The sequence below is a fragment of the Plectropomus leopardus genome, chromosome 1 (genome assembly GCF_008729295.1).
Source record: "Plectropomus leopardus isolate mb chromosome 1, YSFRI_Pleo_2.0, whole genome shotgun sequence".
Classification (NCBI taxonomy): Eukaryota; Metazoa; Chordata; class Actinopteri; order Perciformes; family Serranidae; genus Plectropomus; species Plectropomus leopardus.
This window is the reverse complement of record NC_056463.1, coordinates 37,897,410-37,911,121: the sequence shown is the minus strand read 5'-3', so window position 1 is coordinate 37,911,121 and position 13,712 is coordinate 37,897,410. Positions and strand designations below refer to the sequence as shown.

General features: G+C 38.0%; 1 protein-coding gene across 1 annotated transcript; it reads left to right on the top strand.

Moving 5' to 3' along the window:
- Window positions 1-559: 559 nt before the first annotated feature.
- On the top strand, window positions 560-12,210 carry znf395a (zinc finger protein 395a). The gene is made up of 10 exons (XM_042488007.1): window positions 560-647; window positions 3,917-4,106; window positions 4,932-5,095; window positions 5,180-5,289; window positions 6,184-6,386; window positions 6,477-6,577; window positions 7,472-7,754; window positions 8,415-8,504; window positions 10,430-10,500; window positions 11,545-12,210. The coding sequence occupies exons 2-10, from the start codon at window positions 3,933-3,935 to the stop codon at window positions 11,654-11,656; spliced, it is 1,308 nt and encodes a 435-aa protein (XP_042343941.1). The 5' UTR covers window positions 560-647; window positions 3,917-3,932; the 3' UTR covers window positions 11,657-12,210.
- The last annotated feature ends 1,502 nt before the right edge of the window (window positions 12,211-13,712 follow it).

The following is a 13,712-nucleotide window of genomic DNA, read 5'->3' as shown; positions in this document are numbered from 1 at the left end:
TTCTAATTATATTAGTAAATTGTGTTACATAAAAAGTATATATATATATATATATATATATATATATATATATACACACACACACCACACACCCACACCCACACCCACACCCTCACACACACACGCACACACACACACACACACACACACATGTTTTTGCACTTTGGATCATTTTCTTGTTGTTTGTCTGTTTTTCTTCATTTTCCCCCCTCTCTTGTGTGCTTTTTTTGGGGGGGGGGGGTTCTTGCAAGTTTTTAATGTTTTCCTGCTATTTTTCATGTTTTGTTAAGTTGTTGTCCCATGTTTTGCTGAGAAATCAATTTGCTCAGGTTTCAAAGGGTTAAGCAAATTAATGTAACAAACTGCACATAAGAAAAACATTCAAATTTCAGAAAAAATAAAAGTTGTTCATCACGTTGTTGTTCATGAGACATAAAACTTCCCTCCAGTCAGCGCCAGGGTGATCCGGTCCATGTTTTGTGAAAACCTCCTCCCTCCCTGAAGGTGTTGAGACTGGCTGCAGCCTGCAGCAGCACACACACACACAAACACAAACACACACACACACTCAGCTCCGATTGAACAGCAGTGGACACAGTCAGACTGGAAGTGTTGTTGTTTTCGTGTCGCAGCTTTTGACTCTGCAGGTACGTGACAACAGATGCATGCTTTCACTCACACTTTTACTGTCTCTTAGCGAGAACTCTTTACCTGTCATCTGACTTTCCTGGTTTGAACAGTGTGGAGCTGCTGAAGTTCACAAAGAAAACTGCTGCCTTCACTTCACCTACTGTCTCCCTTTCATCTCTGTGTTACTTCAGTTTGTCTTTTAGTCCAGTAGTCACATAATTCATGGTGGATGGATTACTTTGAGTCATTTCTGCGGGGAAAACTTAAGATTTGCTGCTTTTCTCCCTCTGTAACCTGAGTGTTGTTTTGTTGTTCAGACTGGATTATTAGTGTGAAGAGTTTAGGAGCTTCAGATCGAGACACGGGTTAGTTTTGGAAATTTTAGAGCTGAAACTAAATGACTAAGAGATGCATTGATAATGGCATTAATGGGAGGCTGTTTTTGTGTTCATTGAGGGCTCTTTACTGTGAAGGGTGTGAACTTGGCAGTGAAGGAATCCGATTGGTTCAAAGCTGCAAACAGACCGGGGGTGTGTTTTTGTACAGTATATGTGCATACATGCGGATGTGTGTTTTTAGTATTTTACTTGTGTTTATAATTGTGAAATATATCTATAAAGTCTTAAAATATCAAAAATTAAAATGACCCAAACAATAACAATAACAAACACATACAAAGAACAGAAAGTACAACAAATATTAACAGCAACAAACTAGACAACAAAAATTTTTGAGCAATAATAACAACAATAACAATTACAATAAACAAAAACAACAATTTTGACCTGACAAGTTAATTTTTACGCTGTAAAATGTCCTGCTCATATCTCAGTCACTTATTCTTATTCTTCAATAAGGAATTGTTGAAAAAGAATTTAAATAGATTATTATCAAAAATGTTTGTTTCTGTTATGTAAAAGAATTATTGCTTGAATATAATGCTGTAAAAAATATTGAGATCAGTATTGGCCTCAGAATCCAGCATCAGTCGGAATCAGCTCATGTGACATTTTGCATGCATGTTAATTTACTGACATGTTTGAAATATATTTTTTTAAGTAAAATCAAATGTAAAAAGGTGAAAAACTTTGTATGTAGGAATAAAATACAAAGATAAAGAAAAATAAAATCCTGGTAAAGATCAACACTAACAGGTAAGGCTGGTGACTTTATATTTACAGCTCACACAGAGTAGTAAAAGGGTAGTGGCCATTTTTTTTAAATTATGATGTATTTATATACATATTTATTTGTTAAGAATAATGTATGATGTGTAATGTAAATTAAATTAATCACCACCATTAACAATTGACCTCATCTAGGTCAATTTAACACTGATGCAATCCTGGGTTAACTTTACACAGCAGTCATGGGTAGAAAACCATTAGATCATCAGTGGAACCCAGGAGTGTGTATGTGTTGTTTGACCCATTTGTTGGTGTTTTTATTTATATTTAGCCAAACTAAAATATGCTTATTTTGGCTCAGATTTAGACACAACAAGCTCAAGTTTCCTCTTCAAATTGAGACAAATGTAACATAATCACACAATCACACAATAATCAACAAATAGTGACATATATATTGAACAACACAAGACAATCTGTTATGGTGGTAAGTATTCAGATATCTTATTTAGGTGAAAGCACAATCACATAATGTAAAAATACTCCATCATCAGCTAAAGTCCGGAATGCAGAAGTACATGTGCTCAAGTACTGTTAGCTTCACTTGAAGTCTTAAAAGTAAAAGTACTTGTTTAGCAAAAAAAATCTGTCCCTCTCACAGATAGCCTAAATTATTTTGTACTGTAAGTGACATTATGTGATTGTCATGCATCAGTGAATAATTGTTCAGTTGTAAAATCTGAGGAGTGATGAGAGGATTAATTAGAGAGAGAAGAAAAAGAAACTAAGTTGTGGTGCACAATTTTGTTTTCAGATTTGGGAATTTTATGCCATCTTTAATTTTTTAATATATACAACAGATCATTTGACCTCTTGGTGCCTCCGTTATTTAAATGAAAGAGCAGAGGAGAGTAGAGCAGAAATGTCCCCCTCTGTGGAAATGCTAACAGTTCATAAACATCTAATGTAATAAGGAGACACCAAACTGATTTCTCTTGAAGAAGTCAGAGGACAAGATGCTTGTGGTTTAATCTTTTACAATGTGTAACAGTATTTTATGGTACGTGTTTTCACTGTTAAAGGTCTGGTTACTGTGAGTCACTCATTAACAGGAAACCCTGAGTTGGGGGGGGTCATCATGTTGCCACGGTGACACAGTTTAGTAATGAAGGTGTTGTAATAACCATCGTTGTTGGCAGATGCATCGTGATAAAGAGACATTGATTAACAGTTCAGCCCATCTGTTCAAGTCATTTTAATCCTCTGCTTAGTCAGTGACTGTTTTCCTGCACACACACACACACACACACACACACGCACGCACGCACGCACGCACGCACGCACACACAGAGCGGCCTGACTGTAAATGACACTGCTGCTGCAGCCTGTGACTCACTGTGATTTTACTCAGATCTGTGAAACCAGGAGCAGATCAGTTAATCCAGAGCTGAACTTTTCCCAGCAGCCTCCGTCTGGGCCGTGTTTTATCTGAAGGGGTGGTTAAGTATTTAAAATTATTTTGGCAAAGTGTAGAAAAACAAGTATCATGCTGTCATCAGGACTGAAATTCAGGGAAATTATAGCACTGGAATCCTAAAATCTCCACTGATAAAGGCAGTTTTCCATTGTGCAAAAACATGACACGCACTTTTCATGGATCATCACACTGTGAAAGAATACAAAATCAGTTATTGGTAATATGCAATTTAAATAATGCAATATAGCTTTTGTTTATACTGAAATAGTTTGACAATAAGACCCTTTTGCCTTTTTACATATCATTTTATTTTAAAAAAATCAAGTTGCATTAGAAAATATCACCTCACCCCAATATGTCATGGATTTTGGACGTTAAAAGGAACATTCAAAATGCATTGGTGTCGAAAAATTAGAAGTGAGTCACAGAGGTTGTGACGTTGAGCATCTCCAGAGAGAGCTGTATGAAAATGTCTTCAGGGGATGTCTCTTGAGTCAGCATTGGTTTGGTCTGAGAAGTTTTGAAAAATGAAAAAAAAAAAATGGAGATAGAAGGCAGTGAGCTTTGGGAGCTGCTGTCCCAGAGGCTACAATGATAACTTTACCTTGTCAGATTTTTAGATCTGTTGTCTTTGGCAGCCTCATGGTCAGAAAAACAACACTCCTCTGTTTCTGTGTTTTAGACTCAGACAGACAGACATGCTACCAAAGACACGTCTGGGGAAGCGTTCCCCTCTTGGGGCGTTGGTGAGCTCCACCTGCTCGCCAGCAGGAACTCAAACAGGCCAGGAGACGGGTGAGACCAGCGTCATTGTGTCAACAGCAGCAGCACAACAGGCCATCAGCAGGGTCAAAGGTCATCCTGGGCTTAAGGTGAGAGATGGAACATTATGTATGTTGTAATGCAGTGCCTTGCATGTTCAATAGGGTCTTGAAGTTTATTCAGAATTTTACAGGAAGCCAGTGGGTGGATGGAAGTCTAAAATAGCCAGGTGTTCACATTTTCTGCACAGTCCAGCACTAAATGGTATAGTATGTCGAAAAAGGTCAAAATGTTATAGTATGTCAAAAAGAATATCATTGTGTATGTTGAGAAAAGTGAAAAGTGAAAGAAGTCATAGTATAGTATGTCAAAAATTGTGCGAAAGAAGTCAAAGTATAGTATGTTAAAAACATCATAGTCTAGCATGTCAAAAGTCATACAATAGTATGATGAGAAGGTTATAGTGCAGTATATCTAAAAAAATCATAGTGTCGTATGTTTAAAAGTACAAAAAAAGTCATAGTAGAGTATTTAGAAAAAAAATCATAGCATAGTATGTTGAAGAGGAATATATATTTTGTCCAAAAAAAGAGCGTAAAAGTCACAGTATAGTATTTCGAAGAACGTAGAAAATAAAGTCATAGTATAGTATGTCAAATAGAAGTCATAGTATGGTGTGTCAAAAAAAAGTGCAAAAAAGTCATGGTATAGTGTGTTGAGAAAGGCATTATGTAGTATGTATAAAAAACTGCAAAAAAATAGTAGTAGTCCAAAAAAAAAATTATTTTTGAATAAAGACAGATAATTCCATCATCGTGTTTCAGTTCTTCCAAGAGGGCGATGAAAGAAACATATTGTCAGAGATGGAGACGTGTTCACAGAGAGTTTTCCTTGATTGACAGCTGTCACTGAGCCGCGGGTGTTTTCTCCCTCAGGTGTATTTTCAGTGTGGAGGAGGAGGTGAAGCTCCAGGTGTTGGGGATCAGCTTGATCTCATGCACAGTGATGTCTCTGTCTGGTCTTCATCTCGTCCCTCCTCCTCCTCAGTGCCTCCGTCCTGCAGCAGATCTGTGTCCTCCTGCATCGACGTCCCCAGAAGGTCAGATATTTCCTTGGTCTTTTTGTTTTCAGGTTTTCTGTCATATTTTCCAATAAATAAATTGTAACTGGTGTGGTCCTGCAGTCAGAGGAGTCCAGAGGAGGTGGACATGGACGAGCTGATGGCAGCGATGGTTCTCAGCAGTTTGTCCTGCAGCCCTCTGCTGCACAGCCCCGCCCACCCAGAGCCGACAGGTACAGTAAAAAACAACAACAACAACAAAAAACTACAAACAAACTGCATTAAAATTCACAAATAACATCAACAACAAACAAATACAATCAGTAACAAAAACAACAAACAATTAAAACAAACAAAAATGACAACAAAAAATACATTAACACAAACAAACAGCAACAAACTTTGACAGCAGTAATAACAGTAATAACAATAATAACAATTACAACACAAACAACAACTTTGTCCTTTAATTGATTGAAATAGAAAAAAGTTGGTTTCTGTCGTATAAAGGTAATATCACTTGCATATAATACTCTAATACATTGAAATATTAACATCAGTATTGGCCTCAGAATCCAGTATCAGTTCGGATCAGCTCATGTGCATTTTGCATGCATGTTCATTAACTGACATGTTTGAAATATATTTTTTTAAATAAATTTAAATGTAAAAAGGATAAAAAAAAAAAACTGTGTAGGAATAGAAAGATAGGTTAAGATCAGCAGTTGCAGGTAAAAAGCGGAGTCTGATGACTGTGTTTTTACAGCTCATTAAGAGTACTAGTAATGGGGTAGTGGTATTTATTTATTTTTTAGCACCAGCACTAGATCAAATTCTGTGTAAAAGGGACAGCTAGCAGAATGGGATCATGGCGTGTTGTGCGTGCAGCTCAAAAAATGAAATTTGGGAGCTCTTTATCAGAGGACGAGAGTAGCCCCCATTTAACACAGTAAATGATTGTGCTGCCAAAATGTGTTTTACATGACACACTCATGGCAGATATTGTTGTGGTACATGCCACACCTCTTTTGGTTTCGCGTTGCTGGCATGCTGTCTAAAAGATGGGACTTTGTAGTGGTTCTATAGTGTGATCTGTGTGTAAAAAAGGGTTATAATGTGTGTTTCAGCTCCTCCGATGGAATGTGGAGGTGGCGAGCTCTCTGATAGTGGCAGCAGCGGCTACTGGAGTGTTGGCCATGGCAACAGAAGCCCAGCCCCCTCCCCACCAATGGCAGAGCCTGACATCAGCCCGGCCACGCCCCCTGATGAAGGACTGGACATGGAGATGGAGCAGGTGCTGTTCGACGAGCCGGCACCACGGAAACGCAGGGTGAGCAGGTTTTGCAGTTTTATAGTCAGAGAGTAAGTAAAGCGCTGACACAGCAGGCAGTAAGAGTTGATGGTTTGTTTCCTCCTGCAGAACTCAGGGAAGGCGTCCTACAGGTGTCTGTGGCCGAGCTGTGACAAGGTGCTGACATCAGTGGTTGGAATAAAACGTCACATCCGGACAACTCACCTGTGGTAAGAGTCACCTCTCTCTTCTGCTTCTGTCCTCCAGGAATTATGTTGTGTTTTATATGTAAGCTTTATGATAACAGGAACATGTATAAACACTGAAGGAATAATTCATAATGAGAAACAAAATTGTCATAAAATCTGAAATATTAACTTTTAGTATACTTGTTTGTATTCTCTGGCATAAGTGAAAAATCCATACCTCATATATTGATTGATAAAGTGGTATAAAAATCATCTGCTGTGGAGGCTCATTTCTGCTACAGATACAAGAAACAATAACAAAAAAAAAAGGTAAAAGTAAGAAATTATAGAAAAACCCTTAATTATGAGATACTAAGTCAATTCATGTGCTTACTTTGCCAAAGTTAGAATATGGTAATGTTATAATTTTGACAGATTTTGACTTATTTATCTGCTTAAAAAAACTTCATTTTACTTTATAATTTTGTTTCACTATCCAGCTTCTGTAATGTGGGTATTTTCAACTTTTCTCTGTTTTTATGTAGCAGTTAACTAAATATTTTTGTACTTTTGGCTGGACAAAACAAAACAATTTAACACTTTTCTGATATTTTTTGTTTTTTACGGAGAAAATTATTGATTTACTGACATTTGTTGGAAAATTCAGTAATGCAAATAACTGTTTGTTTTGGCTGCAAGTGTGGCTCTGTTTTTAAGCATTTTTAATGCTGTCCTTACTTATGTTTCATCAAATTTTCGATTTTTTTGGTAGAAATTGACTTTCATATCACTAATCATAAAGTTGAAAGAACTTTTAATAGTTGAGATGATGTGACTAAACCGCTTCCAAAATTGGCAGCATGATAAAACCGATTTTTTTATTTCTTTGTCAAGTTTTGACCTGACTGAACACCTTTGACCTCTGACCTCTCACAGCCGCGGCAGTGAACACGAGCGCTGTTCTCGCAGCGAGGAAGATTTTTACTACACCGAGGTCACCCAGTGGGACCAGCAGCAGCAGCAGCAGTCTGCGCCTCATCCTATCCTCTGCAGGCCCGCCCCCGCCTCACCCACCTCCTCCTCCTCCCCCTCCTCACCTCCCAGTCCTCCCCCTCCCTCTCCTCCGTCTCCTCCTACTCCAGACTGCAGCGCCCTGAGTCGCTCGGCCCCCTCCTCCTCCGGCAGCTTCATGCAGGTCCAATCAGAACACTCCTACCAGGTAGGGCGGGGCTTGTCAAGAGTGATTGACAGTGATTGTTCATGATCGCTCGACACATAATCATTTTACTTAAAAAAACACAAACTAGATACCATTATAGTATTTCCTTGATTCTTTTAAAAAATTCACAATTTAACCAAATAAAGGGTTTTTTGCTCCAACAGGGTAAGTGCTGTAAAATGTCAGGCTTTAAATACTTTTTTTTTCAGGGCATTCATGTGTTGTTTTGTTGTTTAATTAAGTTCAATAAATTTAAATATTATTTAATGCATTTACTGAGATGGACCGAAGTAATTAATGTTTGTAATATCACAGCAGTATTGCCTGACAAAAATGTTACTGTTCTCTTAATAGAATTGAATAGAATACCTTTATTGTCAATGAACATAATTGTACAGCAAAATCTGCTGTGCAGTACCTTAAACGATACACACACTCACACATGTGTTCACGTAGATACTAGATAATAAAAAAACACAGCATAAAAAGCAGCAGGTGGCACCTAATAAATATTGCACATCTCAAGTTATTGCACTTGTGGGAATGTGAATATAGTGCACATTTTCAACAATGCATAATTATTACTTTTGGTATCATTGACATATAAAATGACAGTTAATTATAAAAATGTGCTTTTAATATTTTGCATTGTTTTTTTAGGCTCCCCCTCCCAGTCATGTGACAACAGCAGCAGCTTTGAACACAGCCATCTGTCGTTGGACGGCCACGCCCACCAGCTGCGTCAGACAGGTAAGAGGCGAAAATCAACAATGGATCACATGACTACATGTATGTGAAAGGTTTCATGCGTACAAAAAAAGGGGGAATTTTCACTATTTACTGCAGCTCTACAGAGCTGCTCAGCCTCTTCTAGCTCCTTATTTTGGCTTCACATGGCATTTCCTGTCTGGTTCAGTCTCAGTGTTTCCAGGCGCAGCAGACAGCTGCTGTCTGATAAAAACACTTTTTACCAAAGCGCACTCAAGCTCATCAGCCAGCAGCTATTTTTTTTGTCTTGTTTTGTTTTTATCAAATTTTTTTTTAAAAATGTACTTCTGCTTTAGCCCTTAGGGACGGCTTTAATATTACACACACTCATATCGCTGTGTGCACAGTTACAGTTAATTTTTAACCAACATGAGTCCTAATCACAAATATCAAATATTCATCAATTTTTCAGAATTTAGCCCCTTCAAATGCTAGGTTTTGTCATGATGCCACTATTTTTTTGGTTGAACAGAAAACTGAATTATTTTCAGTGTACTACATGCTCATTTTTTTATTTTATTTTTAAAAATTTTCTTTATTATCACAGCCTAGGATATGTCAATGATTGTCAGAAACACTGATTTCTATACTTTTTTTTGTGCAGTGTCAGGTAATCACACTCATATTGCTCTACACACAAAAGCACTTTCAAAATCAGGTTTAATTCAGTCCCTAAGGGTTAAGAAGTAGGCAGTACTGCAGCTTTCTGTTGTAAAATACTAACATAATATCTGCTAAATAATGTACAGGGGCACATTCACTCTCAAAAGGTTGTGCACTGTTTGGCTACATTTTCCAGACTGAACAACTTGTTTCTTTGAAAAGTTGTCAAACGACTTTCAGCCACATTTTTATCGTTCACTGGGTGTGTCAGAGGTGTTACCCAATCAGCAGCAACTTGTATGTAAATAAATGTTGTGTACTTACATTTTTTGTTAATATTTCACACTTGCTTTGGTATATATTTTACATACCAAGAAATGAACTAAAACTGTGGCAGTTACACCTGCATAACTCAACAGGGTGTTCAACACACCGCCGTTTTTGTTTTTGTTTTGCTACGTTTAGTCGGGGCTGAACACAGCCATGCTCAAAACTCTGCCACTAGCTCAGTGTGACTCGCTGCACCAGAACAAAAGAACAAGTGTGCAGAAAACACTGCAGACTGATGCAAAAATGCTGCAAAACCCTGCCTAATATTTCCACATGTAATCTGTGGATTGAACTCTTTAGATTCTCAGCAACTTGTTGCCGCTTTATTGTTTTACCTCTATGGAGAACAGACAGTTTTGGATTTCCCCTGAGAATATTAGGTTAGATTTTAGGTGTTTTACACACTACTGTGCATCCCCTTGTAGCCATCTTCACCCCCTGTGCATGAACACACTTCTCTAATTCAGTTCTGTTTTCTCTCAGTCTGAAACGTGTACAGCAGTCTATTGTTTATTTCCTCCAGCAGCCCAAAGAAGCCTGTTAAAACTGGTTCTATACAGGAGGGGGGAGGAGAGAGAGAGAATGTGTGTATACTCCTCCCTGGTGGTTTTCAATGAGCAGGAAAATCCCCTCTTGGATGGTTTGTGGTCACATTTTCCACTTTCCACATTCTGCCACAGGGCAGTGCTGCCACCCGCAGGCTGATAGAGGCTACTGCAAAATGTTTTTACACCGGAGAGGACAAACACAAAGGACATTAACAGCGGCAGCAGCAGCAGGGTCAGGACAGAAAGCACAATCTGATGGAGATGGAAAAGAGAGGAGGGGCTGTTTGTCTCTGCTCCAAAAATAAAATATCAGAAATTAGCAAATACAGAACAGAGAGGCGACATTGACAACAAACGCCACACAGATCTCTACTTTTCATCACTTTGACCCTTTGCACACTGACTCCTTACATGTCTCCTCCTCAGGGTTTGGCTTTCCGGGTGCGTTCAGTCAGTGTTGGAGAGCAGTGGCTGCAGCATCAGAGTGCCCCCTGCAGGTCAGTATTTACATAACCACACACTCCTTGTGTTGTTCTAGAGTTGAAGCAGTTTAATTCAGTTTAGTGGAAGATACCGTCTGATCCCTGCGATTTGAACAAAGAACTCATAAATTCAAATTTGACATTTATGATACCTACATGTTTTGTTCAGCAAGGAATTCTTCACAACTGAACACCACTTTTGGGATTTTTGAAGCCTAAATGCAATTGCCAGAAGTAAAAAACTTTTTTAGGCTATTAATGCATAACACTACGGTCACAAGACTTAACAATGCCACCAAGACTGTAAAACCGTGTGTGTGGCGTGATGACGTTCTGTTGTCTCCTTTAGTAACTTGTTAGAAATCGCTTTTCAAGACACATAAAAGCTTCCAATTTCACAGTAAGGTATTTTCTGATGTTCTTTATGTCGTAGAAAAAAACTTGTAAGTATTTGAAGCCTGTGTAACCACAGACCTTCAGGCATCAACCAAAAACACATTAACTTTAAGACGAGGGAACTGGAGGAGCTAAAATCCTAACTAATTTCCAGGTTTTAGGACTCAGTACTGGGGTACTTCAAAGGGCACTATCTTGGAATAATGCATACTAACATCCATGCATTGTTGGGACAGTAATTGCATACAAAAATAATTTGCATGTATTAGTAAGGCTGTCTGCATGCACAAAGGTAGCATTCCAGTATGCTAACATGCTTATATTTGATATTTTCATCGAGCCAGTTTAGGCTTACAGGAGATTTTATAAGGACAAGATAAATATAAATAAAGCATAAATAAAGCAAAGACCTCCATGTTTAGGTGAACATGAACAATTAAAGGTGGAAGAAACTTAAGACTGCCCTTTTGTCTGTCACTGATGGTGAGATGTGAAAGCTAAATGTCGTGCCAGGTGGTTCTTTACTTCAGACATCATCCCTGTGAATCTTTACATACAACATGTCAGATATTACAGATTGCAGTTTGCATAAGACTCAAAACCTTGAAGACACACCAGATGATACTAACAGCAGTTATTTATGTGTCTCTGTGTGTCTGTCAGGAGGATTCGTGGTGAGGCCAAAAAGTGTCGTAAAGTGTACGGCATCGAACACAGGGACCAGTGGTGTACGGCCTGCCGCTGGAAGAAAGCCTGCCAACGCTTCCTCGACTGAACGGAGGGAGAGCGAGGAGAGAAAGTGGTGGAGAAAAAGAAGGACTGAAGCAGGCTGTAAAGTTCAGCCTCTCTCGGTGGATGTTTTATACATTCTTGTATCTGAAACCAGAAATATTTTTTTGTTTTCATTTTTATACTCTTTATACATTTGCTAGAAGTGTCTATTTTTTGTTTATTTTGAATGTGTTTTTTGAATGTACATTTCGTAAATGTTTTGTCCTGTCGGTGCTTTTTCATGAACACAATGGGGCAGCTATTATGTGACCTTTGACCTTGAAGCACCCGCGATTGAGTATTTGCGTCCGGCCAATTCTCTTCAGGTGTTCTTAACAAAACCACCGTCTGCTTCAGGTTTGATATGCACTCCAATTTATTTTGTAAAAATATTCAGTCACCATGGAAATGCTTGACTCGGGCTGGAATTTCTTGTCTGAAACCTGAGTTTGAGTTTTCACAAAAGGCTGTCTAACACTAGCTTTTATTGCGATTTATGGATCTATGGATCAGAGTATATGAGTAACCATTTCTACAGGATCCAAACAAAGACAAAAATGTACATTTATTAACTTTTAAGACTCAAATTAAAAGAGCACAGAGACATAACCCTTTGAAACCTGAGCACATTAGATTAATTTCCATCAAAAACATGGGGAAAAAAACTAAGAAAAAATCACAAGAAATTAGGGAGAGAAAAAAGAAAGTACAAGAAATTTCCCTGATAATTTGCCAAAAAAGAAAAACAAAGAAAGAACAAAAAATCAAGGAAATTACTGAAAAAAGTGCTTAAAAATTAGAACAATATCAGTAAAATTATTTCAAAAGTGATTATGATCATTAAAATGATATTGTAATTATAATCATTTTCCCTAGCTTTTTATTTTCTTATTGGGATTTTTTTCCCCCACTTTTTTATTTTTTAAAATATATTTTTTTCAAACCTACTTATATTTTGCATTTAATGAAACGTTTCTTACCAAGTTTCCTTTTTGTCCATGTTTTTTTAAGAAATCAAATCAATTTGCTAGGGGTTCAAAGGTTTAACTTTCCATCATTTTGTATTAATTCGTCTCTTTCAGTATTCCTGACGGAATTCAGTGCAGCCCTGGATCATTGAATACTGTACATCAATTAACACTTCAAAGATCCTCACTACATTATACTGTCCATTTATCAAATGTCTATATGCTGTTTTAAGGCACTAAAGAAGTTGGGAATCACTGCTGTAGGCCGTTTGTGGTGCTTTCAAGTGCAACATTAAGACATGCAGTTTAACCAGAGTAGGTGTAACTGCAGCTGAGTTATGTGATCTGCCCTCTTGCCACGTGATTTGCCCGCCATACCTACATGTCAGTCCGCAATCCGCTCCATACAGCGCGGAAGTCCTGAAAAGTCAGAGATTAGCTTGATTAATAAGCTATGAGGTATTATGTTAAAAGAGAGGTGGTTAGGCTAAGGGAAATGGTAAGGCTACATCTTGTTACATATGCTAATGCTAAGTTAGCAATTAGCTAGATTTGCAGTATTACATAAAAAAAGCGAGACGGTTAAGGTTAGGGTAAGGGTAATAGTAAGGCTACAGCTCATTACTCATGCCAGTCCTAAGTTAGCATGAGCTAGTTTTAAAGTTTAACGTTAAAAAAGAGACAGTTAAGGTTAGGGTAAGGGTAATAGTAAGGCTATTGTTACTTATGCTAATCCTAAGTTAGCAATGAGCTAGCTTTAAAGTGTAGCGTTAAAAGAGAGAGATGGTTATGGTTATGGTAAGGGTAGTAGAGTGCCACAGGGATGACATTTTTCTGTAGGCCAACCCGGAAGCTGATTCCCTCGTCAAAAAGCCTATGGGATTTTTCCATTGGATTTTAGATCATTGCTGAAAATAAGCTCTGTGGTAAACAAATACTTAAACGTTTTGTTCAGCAAGATAATCTTCACACAAACACCACTTTAAGGATTTTTTGAAGCCTTAATGTAATCGCCAGAAGTAAAAAGCTAATGTGAGGCTATAAACAAGCTGCCCTACAGTCGTGTCGCCACCGCTATAGGCTATAAAGTCT